Source organism: Petaurus breviceps, unplaced genomic scaffold (genome assembly GCF_028583685.1).
Source record: "Petaurus breviceps papuanus isolate PSGF00001 unplaced genomic scaffold, PetGlider_PUasm1.0 184, whole genome shotgun sequence".
Lineage (NCBI taxonomy): Eukaryota > Metazoa > Chordata > Mammalia > Diprotodontia > Petauridae > Petaurus > Petaurus breviceps.
In genome coordinates this window covers 17,154,352-17,168,818 of record NW_027185793.1, presented here as the reverse complement: position 1 = coordinate 17,168,818, position 14,467 = coordinate 17,154,352, and the positions used below count along the sequence as shown (strand labels likewise).

The following is a 14,467-nucleotide window of genomic DNA, read 5'->3' as shown; positions in this document are numbered from 1 at the left end:
TATTAATGTATTTTTTGTCTCAATTTACATGGTTGTCATGATGTTTCATGGTAACATCCTGGAAATAATTCTAGATCAGTGAGATTTACTGAAAGAAGAGCCTTTCTTTGGATACATTAGTTTAGATTGTCTTGAAATTAGAGTACATCTTTTAAGAATTTTGTAAAGTTTGCAAAATGTTGAAGATAGAAAATGTTAAGATGTTGCAAAATATCTTGTTCACAGTATATGGAGAATTATGGAATGTTAGAGCTAGATGGAACCTTAAAGATTATCCCCTCATTTTATATATGAAAAAATTGAGGCCAAAGGAAGCTAGTTAGTAACTGAGCTGGAACTAGAACCTAAGTTTCCTAATTAGTTTAGTATTCTTAATTCCTTCTGTGGTGCTGTTTCTGTCTTTTGTACATAGTCCTTAAGTCTTTTTAATTTTTTTTAGAAAAGACTAGTAGCATGATGTTATATATGCTATGCATATCTGAACCACCGAAGTTTAAAAGATTCTTTGGTATAAAATAATTCATGAGAATCCTCATGGAGTAGTCAGAGTACTTGACTTTCAGTGCTGCTTGTGACACATACTGGCCATGTCAACCTGGTAAGTCATAGCCTCTCATTGGTCTCAGGCAACTAAGACTATAAATTAATTGTAAACCAATTTCATTTCACATTGATAAAAGAGAGCTTCTTCACTGAGAGGCAATGAAATCACAAATCTCTTTTAAAAATAGTGATTTTTAAATTTATAAATGATTGACATCACTATTGTTTCCTAAAAAGCAGTTAGGAATTTTTAAATAGTATTGTTTATAGGGTTTACTGATGAAAAGTGTTTTAGCTCTTGGGAAGTTGATTCACTTTTTACATGAAAGTCAATGTATAATCCAGATTTCTATTTTTGACCTCCAAATATTGATACAGGAATTGCAATTTCTCTATAAATTACTATTCCATAAAATGTAATTTTAAAACCCTTACCACACATTTTTAAAAACTTTTATTGAAATTAACTCAACTGTGTTTTTATAAAGTCACTTACCCAGTTGTCGTTTCTATCCTTCGCATTCTCCCAAGAGTCTTGATGAAGTCTCCATCTCCAGCATTCCACCCGCCCCAGAAATACAAAGACAGAGGCGTCTTACACCCTAAACGAAGCTCTGACGATCGGTCCGACCAGTGCTCTGTGAGGTCTACAGAGGGTGGCAGTTACCCCAGTCCTTGTGCTAGCCCTCCTCCCCCATCCTCAGGAAAGGTAGAGCATCTTTTCCAATGAACGAAATAGGGAAATGTGACCGGAGTTTAGCCATTGTTTTCATGTTGCATTTACAACCAACACGAAATAGACAACTTCATATATACTTTCTATTTTATTCATTCATAAACATTTACCTTTGGGTCAAAAAATTAGTATCTTTGTTCTTGTGAGAGGGCTTATAATTACTTCAAAGAATAGTTTGAAAACCATATTTAATCTTTGAGTTGAGTCTTAAAAACTTGACTGAAGGAAATTCAGCAAACTTAATTAAACACATTTGTTAAGTGCCCGGCATGTGTAAGATTCTTTAGTGATAAGTTTGAAAGTGGAATTTTTTAAGGAGTTAGTTATATGAGTGATTTCTAGCACTTACATGGTAGCTTCATATCTTTAATAATTTCTGTATTGTGTGTGTATACACATATACATGCATATATAAATGTATTATATTGTAAATATTGAATTAAAGACTACCCAGATTTTGTCATTTCATATAGATCTACATTTCCAAGAATTATATAATGAAAAAGGAATTTGTATTTTTTTCTTAATAAATTGTATTTTAATTTATTTTAATAAATGGCAAATAGGTCCTTTAATCTTAACAGGTTCCTTTTTTCCATAATAGATCTTTTGAAGGCACTAAAATAATGCACTCTGGTTCTACTAATTACATTTTGTGGATAATTTTCATCACATTAGAATTATTTGACTTTTAAATACTTGTTAGGTTAGTTTCTCCAAATGAATTTGGCTTCATAATACTTTGAGGTTTCATTCTTTACAGGGGCCTTTAAATGGGATTGGGGAGATTTCAGGTAATGGAATTTACCCAGAATTAAGTGGGATCAGAATAGAAAATTTAACCTGTTTTAATACTGAAAAATTATATTAAGTATTAATTCTTTTGGATAGATACATAATTTTATATTTAGCATTTTGGAGGGAAATACACGAATAACACAGTCTCGTGCAAAACTAGGGCTCTACAGAACACACTTTGAAAAGTTCTCTATTAGATTATTTTTATTTGCCTTCTCGTCACATTTATATATGAGTCTCTTGATTTTATGTCTCCTTTCAAGAACTTAGATACTCTTTTGCAGGGCTCAAAATCCCCTTCACCAAGACCAAATATGCCAGTTCGATACTTCATAATGAAAAGTAGCAATCTGAGAAATCTTGAGATTTCTCAACAGAAGGGAATATGGTCTACAACCCCTAGCAATGAACGGAAATTAAATAGAGCCTTTTGGAAGAGCAGCATGGTTTATTTGGTATTTTCTGTTCAAGGATCTGGACATTTCCAGGTAAGTTATCCTGATACAATTAAATGGTTTTGAGTTTTTTGGTTCTTTTTGTTTTGTTTTGTTTTTTTGCTTATGGCTACAGATTATGCCATGGGCATATCTCCACTCTGAAATATCCTTTATTCTTCTCCTCCCCCCACCCAATTATTTTTATCACTGCTTTGCATTGACCTCTCTCTGTCCTTTGCATTTATCTCAAGTTCTAAAGAGAAGTCGAATTTATTTTTATTCCAATCAACTAACACACTGCTCTATAGGTAGTAAACACTTAAATAGACATTGGGACTTTGTTTACTTTTTGTATCATGTCTGAAAGCATTATTTGTGAGAAAAAAAGAATCTAATAAAGTGAACTTTATGGTGTGTATGTATTTGTGTCAATGTGTCTGTGTGTCTGTACATATATATATAAATAAACTACCTTAAAAATAATCATTATAGTATTTCACATATAAAAACGATCTTTAACCTATAAAACAATAAAAATCTTAACAATTTTTTTATCATATTTATCATATCATATCAAGTTATCATAAGCATCATTCCCATTTTATAGATGGGGAAGTTGAGGATTAGATTTAGTGATTTGTGCAGCACATAGCTACAAAGTGTGAAAACCAGTACCTATATTCTAATTCTAGTCTAATATGTATTCTGTTACATATAGTGCCTCACACTATATTAATCTTCATTTTTGAGAAAACAAGCAAGACGGATGATACCTGATGTTTATATAGGCTTTAAGGTTTGAAAAGTAAATGTTAGCTCATTTGATCTTCACAACAACCTTGTAAGATAGACGCCATTATTATCCTCATTTTACATATGAGAAAACTGAGGCATATTATATTTGCATATAAAAGATTTGTATCTGAAACAGGATTTGAACTCAGATCTTTCAGATCCTAAGTCCAATAATATCCATTGTGCTACCTAGCTGCCACTGATGGGGAGGGAATTTGGGATGAAGTATAGAAAGTGGTCAGGATTCCAATGAAATTTTCAAATATGATATTCTAGTTAATTTTTTTTTAATTTCCTGTCCCTCTTGTGTATATTAAACTGTGTAGCCACAGAACTTAACTGCTGTTTCAACTAAAGAGCAGTGTGGTGTTGTGTGCCTAATTTCTTGAAAATCCCAAAATACTTTCAAGACCAAACAGTAGTACCTTAGTTTGTAGTCCCAGTTCTCCATGGGTAGCAGAAAGGACCATAATTAGCAGTGTAATTTCAAATTTTCCATACTGCTTTAAAAGAATATATAGCTCTTTGCTTTACTCCATTCATGATCATCCCCTCTGAGGAATGAGCTACATTTCTACTTTGTAATCAGCTTGACTTTTTTGGATTTTTACCCCCCTTGGGCCTCTTTCCCTTTACTACCTAGACCCTGGGACTTCAGACCATATTGTATTGACCTTACAGACATCTCTCATTTCTGAAAGAAGTTAAGGAGGTCAAGGAGAATGACTTTATGCTTCTCTGATCCTGGAGTTGTGGCTCTCTGAGTTATTTGTGTGTGTGTATGACATGTTCAGTTTGCTTAAAACACATTAACTAGTGGATTGTTAAAGCTGGTTCCATCCTTCAGTAAAACTAGACCTCCTCCTTCATATTTACCTGGAGAGGCTTATACGAACTGATGCTGAGTGAGAAGAGTAGAACCAGGAGAAATTTGTACACAGTTAGAGACACAACATATGTGTGATGACCAACTTTGATAGACTGGACTCTTCTCAGCAATGCAGTGATACAAGTCAATCCCAAAAGACTCATGATGGAGAGAAATGTGTATATCCAGAGAAAGAACTAGAAAGAACTGAGTTTATATCCAGATTGAAGCAAACTACCTGATCTTTTTTCCTTTTCTTGTTTGGTTTTATGTCCTCTTTACCATTTTTCATTCCATCTAATACAATTAGTCTTTATAACCTGACTAATGTATAATGTGAAAGTATTTACAGATCCTATACTTGACTATATGCCAAAATGGATGGGGAGGGGGACAAAATGTGAAACTTAAGGAATTGTGGAATTGAATCTTGTAAACTAAAAGCAAACAAATTAATTTAAAAAAAAAACTAGACCTCCTCAACTCTAAGCTAGCCCCTGGGCCTAGTCTAACTAGCAGCAATTTTGTCTTGATGGTAATTGCATGAACAAATTCATCATCAGCTCTTGAAAAGTTTATTACGTTCCTTTTTCCTGTGATAGAAAAAATTACTTCATGTATAAAGACAGACTCTGTAGTTTCATTGGTATTGTGGAACGGCTTTATAAGGAAATTTCTTTACTGTTGTAGTTAAGTGTATTTTCTGCAACATAAATCTTATCAGGTTGCCTAGAGTACTCAGAGATTAACAAAGTTGTGGAGCCAGTATGTGTTAGAGGTAGAACTTGAATCTAGGTCTTCCTTATTCCCTGAGCCTTACTCTCTATACATGTCACCATGCTGCCTCTTCTAGGAATAAACAGTAAGAAGTAATTTTCTCCAAGGGAAGAGGACATTCATTCCTTAAAACATTGAAATTTATAAAATAATGAAATTCTTATTTATGTAGATTTTTAGAAATAAAGAGCAAGGGTTTAGCAGTAAAGATTAATGTGGAATGAATATAGACAAAATTGCATTATTTTAGCGTTATTTGCTAATTTTGCTGTTACATATATGTGTGTCACATACATACACACACCTACATAGATAGTGAAGGTTTTTAAAAAGCTTGGCACCAGTGCCTGGCACATAGTAGGTACTTAATAGTTTGTTGCCCTAAAGAGGCACTGCCATATAGGGGATAGTGATCTATCTGTCCCAGAGCCAAGAAGACCTGAGTTTAAATCTCACTTCTGACATACTAGCTATGTGACCGTGGGCAAGACCCTTAACCTCTCAGTAACTGATTAAGGCTATAAGTTGTAGAAGAGGTACTGATCTAATTTGACAAAACCGTAGGTCTGATTTAAAAAAAAAAAAATAGATATTTCGAGTTCTTATCAGAAGACTGATAATGCTTGGTATCTGTTTCCAAAAAAAAAAATATAGACATGTTAGCAAATTAATATCTAAATTTTTGTAGATTTTTCTTGTAGTTGTGTTACATGCTAAAATTACGTTTTAAAATAGTAAAGCAGACATTTGGAAACGTGAATTGTTTTTTCTCTAAATTTCACTGCAGGGATTTTCTAGGATGTCTTCAGAGATAGGACGGGAAAAGAGTCAGGACTGGGGCTCAGCAGGTCTAGGAGGAGTGTTCAGAGTGGAATGGATACGGAAAGAAAGTCTTCCTTTTCAGCTCGCGCATCACTTACTCAATCCTTGGAATGACAATAAGAAAGTACAAATAAGCAGAGATGGACAGGTATACGAAATACGTTGCTTTTTTAAATTAGAGAAAAACATTTTTTCCCCCTCTATTGTTCAGTATTTTGTTTGGAAGATTAATGGTTAGAATATAAATCATGTTGACCACTTACATACAGGAAATAGTGGATTGGGTCGTAAGAGCTTTTGAGATGGTTATTATAAGTATCATTATTGATGTTTTGTAGATGGGAAAACTGAGAATTAGGTTAAATACCATTGACTTCTATTAATTTCACAAACGTCATTACTACTATAACTTTTTCAAATTTAACTTTCTTGTTTCATTAAATTATAAAATCTTTAATTAGTCACTGCCTTTTTTTTTTTTTTGGCCTTCCTGATTTCTTTGAATATGTTTTGTCAAGGAGGTATTCTAGAGACTAAGCATGAGCCTTTGACCAAATTCTTAAAGGTGGGAGTAACCATTTATCTTTTGTATAATTTAATCATCAGTATATAATAACTTAATGTTTTATGTTTTTAATGTTTTCTTTTTGTTGAAGTTCCAGAAAATATTTTTCCTCAGATATGTAATAGTATTATTTTTCCTGAGGTATCAAAAAATAAAATAAAATTTGAAAGCTTATACATTTGTCTGATAATAATTTTCAAATCATTAGAATGCTTTCCTCTGGAAATGCGTGCCTTCTAAATTTGCTTTTTAGGAAAAGAACTAATGGGCCAATCTTTTGCGTATGATGTTCTCTACTTGTGATTATATTTTTAAAGGTTTGCAAGGTTTAAAACTGTCTTCTGACTTAAATATTAAAGGGAGGAAAAAAGTTTCTCTATGTAAAATCTGGAGCTGAAAAGAATATCGGAGGCCATCTATGGACTAAGTCAACTCCTGGCAGCTCATAATATGAAATCTTGCTTTTCACCAATATGAAGATATTCATATCTTTACTCAGTAATGTTATTTTTAAAATAATTATTTTGTGAAAAATCTTTTTTTTCTTGACATAAGTAAAAGTGTCTTAAGTTAAATATTATAGTTCTTAAAAAATTAAAATTCTTAAAATATTATACAGTCTAACATAATAGGACCAAACTTTAGCCTCACTGATTCTCCCTATTATGTTGTTTTCAGCTCTTAAAAAATCCTTTTTTCTTTTCAGTTAAAATGGCAGGTTTTGTAGGGCCACTCTACAGTCTTAATGCTGAAAGTTAGCCTCTTGAATCTTGAAATTTTGAACAGAAACTATTATATAATACCTACCATATTTTCAAAACATGAGTACTATATGGCTGATGCTTATATAGTTCTTTAAGGTTTACAGAGCCCTTTTCATACTTTAAATGTATGCAGTGTCCTCACCACAACCCTGTGGGGTAGGTATTATTATGGGTATCATCTCTAAACTCTTTACCCTAGCATTTGAGAAGCGGCCCCTGAACTTGTTTTCTTTAGTTGCCCTATTTTCCAGAGATGAAGCCCTCATGAACTAACATAACAGTCATCTTTTGCGACTGAATGCTGTTAACTTCTCAGTGCCCTTGAAGCCAAATCAGCTACAAGCCTGACTTTGGCCAGCCTAACTTAGACTAATAAACCATTTGTGCAGCTGGGACTTTTTTTTCAGATAAGCAAGACTGTCCTACCTTCATAGTTTGGCAGTTCCCAGGAGGGTCCCCAGCCATGCTTCACTTTTCTCTTGACTTGACTCTCAGGAATTTCCCCTATTCCCCCTCCTCCTCCTGCAATCTCCCATTCTCACTGTAACACATAAAAATACTCAAGGCTCTTCCTATAGTGTGGACTCCTTTGTACTTGGCATAGGGAGTTCCCACATGCATGTGCCTTTTTCTTGTAATAAATCAAGTCACAACTCATGTCTTATGGAGTCATGACTTTTGGTTGACACATGTAAGGCTGTTATACACGATCTGGTCACCCAACCTCTCTAGCATATTTATCTTCTACCATTCTCTTTCCATATAATCACCGGTCTAGGCAAACTGAATTATTTGTCATTCTAAATCACATACTCTTTGCTTTCCATCTCAATATTTTTTACTTTTTTCTCTTGCGTTTGCCTGGAATTCTATCCCCTTCCCCTCTCCCCTGATTTTTGTTAAAATTCTACCTGTCTTTTAAAATCCTGTTCAGGTTTCCCCCTTTTTTCTGAAGTCATCTCATCTTTTCACTCTGGACTTCCTTTCATATGTTTTAGACAATATTTTTTTTTCTGTTTATTTACATTTGGTTAAATCTCTCCTTCCACTTGGGGATTATAAACTCCCTAAGACTTTAAGAAACTGTGAGTCATTTAAACATTTGTGTTCTTCCAGTACCTAGTACAGTGTTCTTTATATAGTTGACATTTAAGTATTTGAAATTGGAAGTTTCTTAAGTGCTTCACTTGTTTTTACATCTAGCCCAGGAGAGATATCTTACTTTCTTTTATATTTACTTTTTCTTATTTTTCCACATAGGAATTGGAGCCCCAGGTTGGAGAACAACTTTTACAGTTATGGGAACGTATTCCTTTAGGAGAGAAAAATGCAACTGATTGACATTTAGCTTATGGTAGCATACCTTGAGGTATTGTTGAAGTTTTCTAAATACTGACTATTTCATGTTGATAAAGGATTTAAGCTAAGTATTTTAAGTCACTTTAAAAAGATATTTAGATACAATGTCACGTCTGTTTGTGACCATTGGATGCACGACTTGCAAAAATTGAACGTGGAAGTAATGACTTATGACTAGGTCCTTGTAATTCATGATCTTGCTCTAGAATCACCATCTTAAAAAACAAAAAAAAATAATTTTAATGTTTGAAGATAATAGTGAATGATAATACAGTGTATGTTGGCAGTGTTTTTGAATAAAACTGGAATAAATTTGTTTCTTCATTTGACATTGAATGGCACTTCTTTTATACATTTTCAAATTTTAAAAAATTGAAATTACTTAAAGCATTGTCTTAAGAATGTTATTGATAACTTTTAAATGTAACAAATTATTTTCTTTCTCAAAAACCCTTAATCGGTTCCATAAATCTGGGTAAAGCTTTCAGGATTTATATCATTCTGTTGAGAACATAAATTTTCAAAATGTCACCGTAACAGAACTCATTTTGGGAAGGGCTAGTTATTTGACCATAGTTAATATAAGACACATAGAGGGGGGAAAAATGTCCTTTTTAATGATCACATAATTTACCAGTTACATTAAAATTTGAGTAAAAGGTGTTTTTCTTGATTATAGACTAGACTCGATTTTATGACTAATCCCATATAATTTAGTGTTGTTTTCATTTATTTTGCTGCAATGATTCTTATCACACGTGGACATAGTAATTATGATATCTTAGTTTTGGCTAGAATGATTTGATTCAGCTTAGCAAATAGCCATTCTTACTAAGGCCAAAGCAAAGGGCTTAGCAAAAAATTACCTAACAGTGAGCAATATAATATTAAAACAGAGATATGTCTTTCACATTAAAATATCCTTAGCAGAATTTTGAAATTTCTTTTCCCATACTTTTTTTCATTTTTCTCCTCAGTAAATCATGGGGAAATAGTTTATCTTCTCTATATATTTTAAAATCATCTTTCCTTTTTTGGCACTTTGAAATTTAAGCTTTTGTTAGTGTTAACACATGATTACTCTGTCATTACTCTCTAAGAATTCTTGACAGTTGTTACTGTTTTTGATTGAAGCACTTAATTTTTTTCTACTAGGCATCACTATTCTATTTGCTATTACAGACTACATATTTAAAACTGTATTTCCTTAGAGACTTTAAGAAGGTCATGGTTGATGATTAAGAAATTCAGAAATAATAGTTACTGTACATAAGGTAGGTTTGAGTAACAACTCTTAAAGAAGGCATTCCTCTTATTCATTTAGAACATATTAGAAAAATCCTTTTTTTTTAACTCCTAACTTCTAAGAAATGAAAAATCATGGATCAACAAAAGATCTTGAGAATTCTTTCTTTTATTTCAGAAAGAATATTATATGTTGATGTGTTAACATTTGCATATGTAAAAAATGTGAGTTTGGTGGTTGATACTTCCATTTATACCTAGAAGTTTTACTTTTTTACATGTGCTTCCTGACATTCCATTTGATTTAAATTCCACAGTGCTCACAGTTTTATTATATTGTGATAGCAATTTGTTACAGCTTAGTGATAACGTAGATATTTTATTTAGATTCCTGTTTGGCATTTTACAGTGTTTTCAATTTGGAAAAAAGGTTTGTTTTTCCCTTCTTGAATAAAACTCATTTCAACTTTGTTCTGTACTTCAGATTTTAGTTTTATAGAAATTATGAGTTATTGGTATATTTATTAAATGAAAGTAATGGTAGTGGGAGAAATAAACTTTAAACATATTTTAAAATAGTGACATCCTAATATTAATTTCCTATATGTGAAATGCCACAATAATGTATATTAAGATACTTTGAGAATTATATTCCTCAAATATTGTCAGGCTTTCAACACCTGAAATAAGTTAAATATGCTATGTAGATTAAACTTTGAAAGAATTTCTTCTTGAAAACTTAATATTAAAAGGAAAGAAATGGAATGTTAAATGTTAATGACACATTTACTACAGTGAAATTAAGTACAATACAGAAATTAAGTTCAAACTGATTGTATTAGGAAATTGCTTCTATATTGTGTAGAGCACCTCAAGCTTTAATAATTTTGAAGACTTTCAACTGTTTGTATCAAATTTTTCTCTGAGCATACAGTAGAAAATCATTGAGAGCATTTTTAGCTTCATATCTTACATAGGTTTCTCATTGGTATACAGCTTTATTCCTATCCACATGAACAGTCTGCCTTCTTATAGTAGGTGGTATATCAGTTCTTTTAAACTGCTAGGTTATTATTTAATGATTTTTCTATTTATTCACACTTAGTGGTATTCTAGGGACTATAAAGAACTTTAAATTGTAGTGCAACAGAATTCAGATTAAAAGAGGCAGCCCCACACATGGAGTAGCTCTAAAAACTTATCACTCTTCAGAAGGGGAGGAAGAGAACAGATGCCAGTGGGGAACACATCAGTGTGTGGCCCTCTTTTCCTATACTCCTACAGTGGCACACAGTGAGTGGGGTGGTTCTAAATATGCAGCTGTGCAAAGGTTTTGCACTCTAACCAGAGGGCCCAGAGCCCCTTTGGACTCAAATACCGTATATAAGGAGTTTTAACAAAGAACCAGGCATGAAGAGGGCCTCATAATCCTCAATCAGTATTTATTTGTTAAGTACCTACTATATTATATACCATACACTACTGGGGATACAAAGAAAGGTGAAGGACAATCCAGATTGTGCAGCATAGCCCTGTTCTAGTGGTTGTACTGGCGAAGAAGATGGTTTGGGAATGGGAGAAGAATAATGTTTCTTCTGTTTATTTACCGCTATGGGTAGATGTTAGCTCCTTGCTATGTAATATCTCACAGTGTTAGAACAGATTTTGTAGAATGTCATAGCAGCAATAAATTAAATTTCTTGGATCAGCCTATAAATGTATTCCAGTCTACACTACAAATTCTAGTCATTGAAATTTACATGTTTATTTCCTTAAAAAAAAAATTTCACCTAACGTTGGCATCTAGTTAATTATCAGGTCCTTTCTTATTGTCGGCACATTCCTCTGTGAGGTCTACATAACCGGCATCTACTTTCTGTTCCCTTCTGCAAGCTAATCCGCACTCTGGGTCTTGTGGGCTGGTTTCCACTCCTGCCTTCTGCCAATCAAATGGGTTTTCCATAGTACTCTTCTTTTCCTCTTTAACTTTTCTATGACACAGTCAACTCCTTGAAATGTTCTCTTTGTTACTAAGAGGTGGTGCTTCTTATTGTTTGATTCTGTTACCTTTGTGCTTTCTTCTTTCCCCTTTGCTGGCTCTTCTCTTTCTGACTTCTAAATCTGAGTTTTCCCAAGGGTTCATTCCTTGACCATACATTGTTCTCTTTCTGTAGTGGCTTTTTGGGTGATCTTCTAATTCGGCTCTGACCTATCTTTTTCATTCTAGTCCTCTTTCTAGCTGCCTGCAAACTAGAGATTTGAGATTTTATCACCTCAAACTCAGTATGGCTCATTATCTTTTCTTTCCAGGTTCTCTCAACTACCATTTTCTTAGGCAAGAAACATTGGAGTCACCTTTGACTCTTCTATCAAATTCATCAATCAACACTGACTTGAACATCAAGCATTTATTAAATGCTTCCTCTGTGACTCCCCCTATAATCAGTCTGCTACCAAGTTCTATTTTCTTCTTTCAAAACATCTCTTCGATTTGCCACTTTTTCCCTATTCCAACTATTGCTTTCGTAGTTTAGGCATTAGCTTGCATTTGAACTACTGTAAGAGACTTTTAACTGATGCTTTTGTTTATTTCCTTTGTAACCATCTGACACACTATTGCAAGACCATTGGATAATCTGTTTATTATTCCTAATTTATCCTGTATATATTTTGTTTGCATGTTGTCTCCCCCCATTATACCATAGCTACTTGAGAACCGAAACTGAGTTTTTGGTTTGTTTTGCCTTTTGTTGAATCTCTAGAACCTAGCATTGTACCTAACACAAAATAGGTACTTAATAAATGTTTGTTAACTGCCATTTTTTTGGGTAAAAATGCAGCTTTTAGGCAGACAGTGTTGCACTGAATTTGGAGTATGTGGGTTCAAATTCTGACTTTGCCAATTATTACTTATATGGCTGTAGGGAAGTCCAGTTGGCCTCTGTAAGAGTTCCCCCTTCTGAAAAATGAGGGCATTAGATGAGATGACCTCTATGTTCCTTTCCTGATCTAAATCTGTCAATTTCTTGCTCAAGAAATGGCTATAAGGGGCGGCCAGGTGGCTCAGCGAGTAAGAGCACCGGCTCCAGTGTTGGGATGACCTGGATCGAATCCCGGGCTCAGATACTCAGCACCACACCCAGAAATCACTGGCCATGTAACCTTGAGCAAGTTACTTAACCCCAATTGCTTAAAAAAAAAAAAAAAAGAAATGGCTATCCTAAAGCAGTAAAGTAATTTTCCCCCGGCCAACCCTCAGGTATGTGCCTTTCTATAGGAAACAGAGAACTGGTCTCAAAGCCAGGAGGACCTAGGTCCAAGTTCTGTCTCTTGACACAATACTAGTTGTATGACTCTGGACAAGTCACTTAGCTTCTTAGCACTGCAGACTATTACTTGCAGAGAAAATGTTGACCTGCATCCTGCATTGTTAGAGGTAGTTTCCTTCCTTGGTAGTTCCCTGTGCTCATGAAATCACAGGTCTATTCTGAGCTTTTAGTTTTATTTATTTATAACTTTTTTGGCTTTAGTTCATCTGTTTCTCTAATTTTTTATTATCTCTTCTTTTGTGTTTATTTTAGGTTTATCTGTTGGCTTTCTAGTTTTTAAAATGTATATTCAATTTGTTATTCTTTTCTCTCCATTTTGTTAATGTATACTTTAGGGATATAGTTTTTCCCCTGAGAACTGCTTTAGCCGCATCCCAGAAATTTTGGTATATGGTTTCATCATTATCATTTTCTTTCACATAATTATTAATTGTTTCTATGATTTGTTCTTCTGCCCACTCATTATTTAGGACTTCATTGTTGTCTCCTTTTGGGTTTTTGTCTTTTGCTCCCTCAACTGATTACTAGTTTTATTGCATTATGGTCTGTAAAGGATATGTTTATTGTTTCTGCTTTTTTACCTCTGTCTGCAATATCCCTGTGCCCTAATACTTGGTTAGTTAATACATGCCATTCCATGGCATGCTTAAAAGTATTCTTTAGCAGTCCCACTTAGAAGATACCATAATTATTTTAGCTTAGCTTCTAGTTTCTCCAACTGTACAATTCTTTACTTCTGTACTTGTAATATGCTATATTACAATTCCATATTAACTCCAAAAATTGTACAATTTGTACAGTTCTGTACTTCCCCTTTTGTTTATCTTTCTGTTTGACTTATCCACAACTGAGAAGAGGGATATTAAAAGGTTCTGCCACTAGTGGATTACTGCCTATGTCATTGTAATTGTAATTCCGTTAATTTTTCCTTTATGAATTGAGATGTCAAGGCATTTGTAGTATATAAGTTTAATATTGATACTGGTTTGTAATCTGCGGGTTCCTTTCAGCATAATGTGGCCTGTTTTTTCCTTTTTATGTTTTTAATGTTTATTTTTGTTTTGTCTCTTAGCATGTTGCAACACTTGTTTTTTGTGTTCACCTGATTCATAATAAATTTTTTGCAAGCCCCTAATTTATATTCTTCGTATGTCTTTTGTTTCTTACATATGTTTTTTTATAACCAGAGCATTGTAGGATTATGTTTTCTGATCCAATTTGTCACTCTTTTTCATTTTACTAAATTGTTTAATTCATCCAGATTTATATATTTTATATATTCTTCCATTTGTCCTTAATATTGGCTTTAGTTTGTTTTTGTTTTTAGGATTTTTTTTCTCTATTCCTTTCTAAAGACAGTACTTCTTTTCAGTTATTTTAGCTTGATCTCTTTTAAAGCAGCCATATTCCTAGGACCTCCTTTTCCCTT

The 14,467-nt window shown here is 33.4% G+C and overlaps 1 protein-coding gene across 3 annotated transcripts in view; it reads left to right on the top strand.

Moving 5' to 3' along the window:
- Nucleotides 1-14,173, top strand: part of YTHDC2 (YTH N6-methyladenosine RNA binding protein C2) — a 96,565-nt gene extending 82,392 nt beyond the window's left edge. For 2 of the 3 annotated variants that reach the window (XM_069088190.1, XM_069088192.1), the window contains exons 26-29: nt 1,075-1,252; nt 2,362-2,565; nt 5,742-5,924; nt 8,366-8,793. In XM_069088190.1, the coding sequence (XP_068944291.1) occupies nt 1,075-1,252; nt 2,362-2,565; nt 5,742-5,924; nt 8,366-8,446 (646 nt within the window). In that variant the 3' untranslated portion in view covers nt 8,447-8,793. Of the gene's footprint in view, nt 1-1,074; nt 1,253-2,361; nt 2,566-5,741; nt 5,925-8,365; nt 8,794-12,019 lie in introns of those variants that run through there. The other variant, XM_069088191.1, reaches the window with a different exon arrangement.
- The last annotated feature ends 294 nt before the right edge of the window (nt 14,174-14,467 follow it).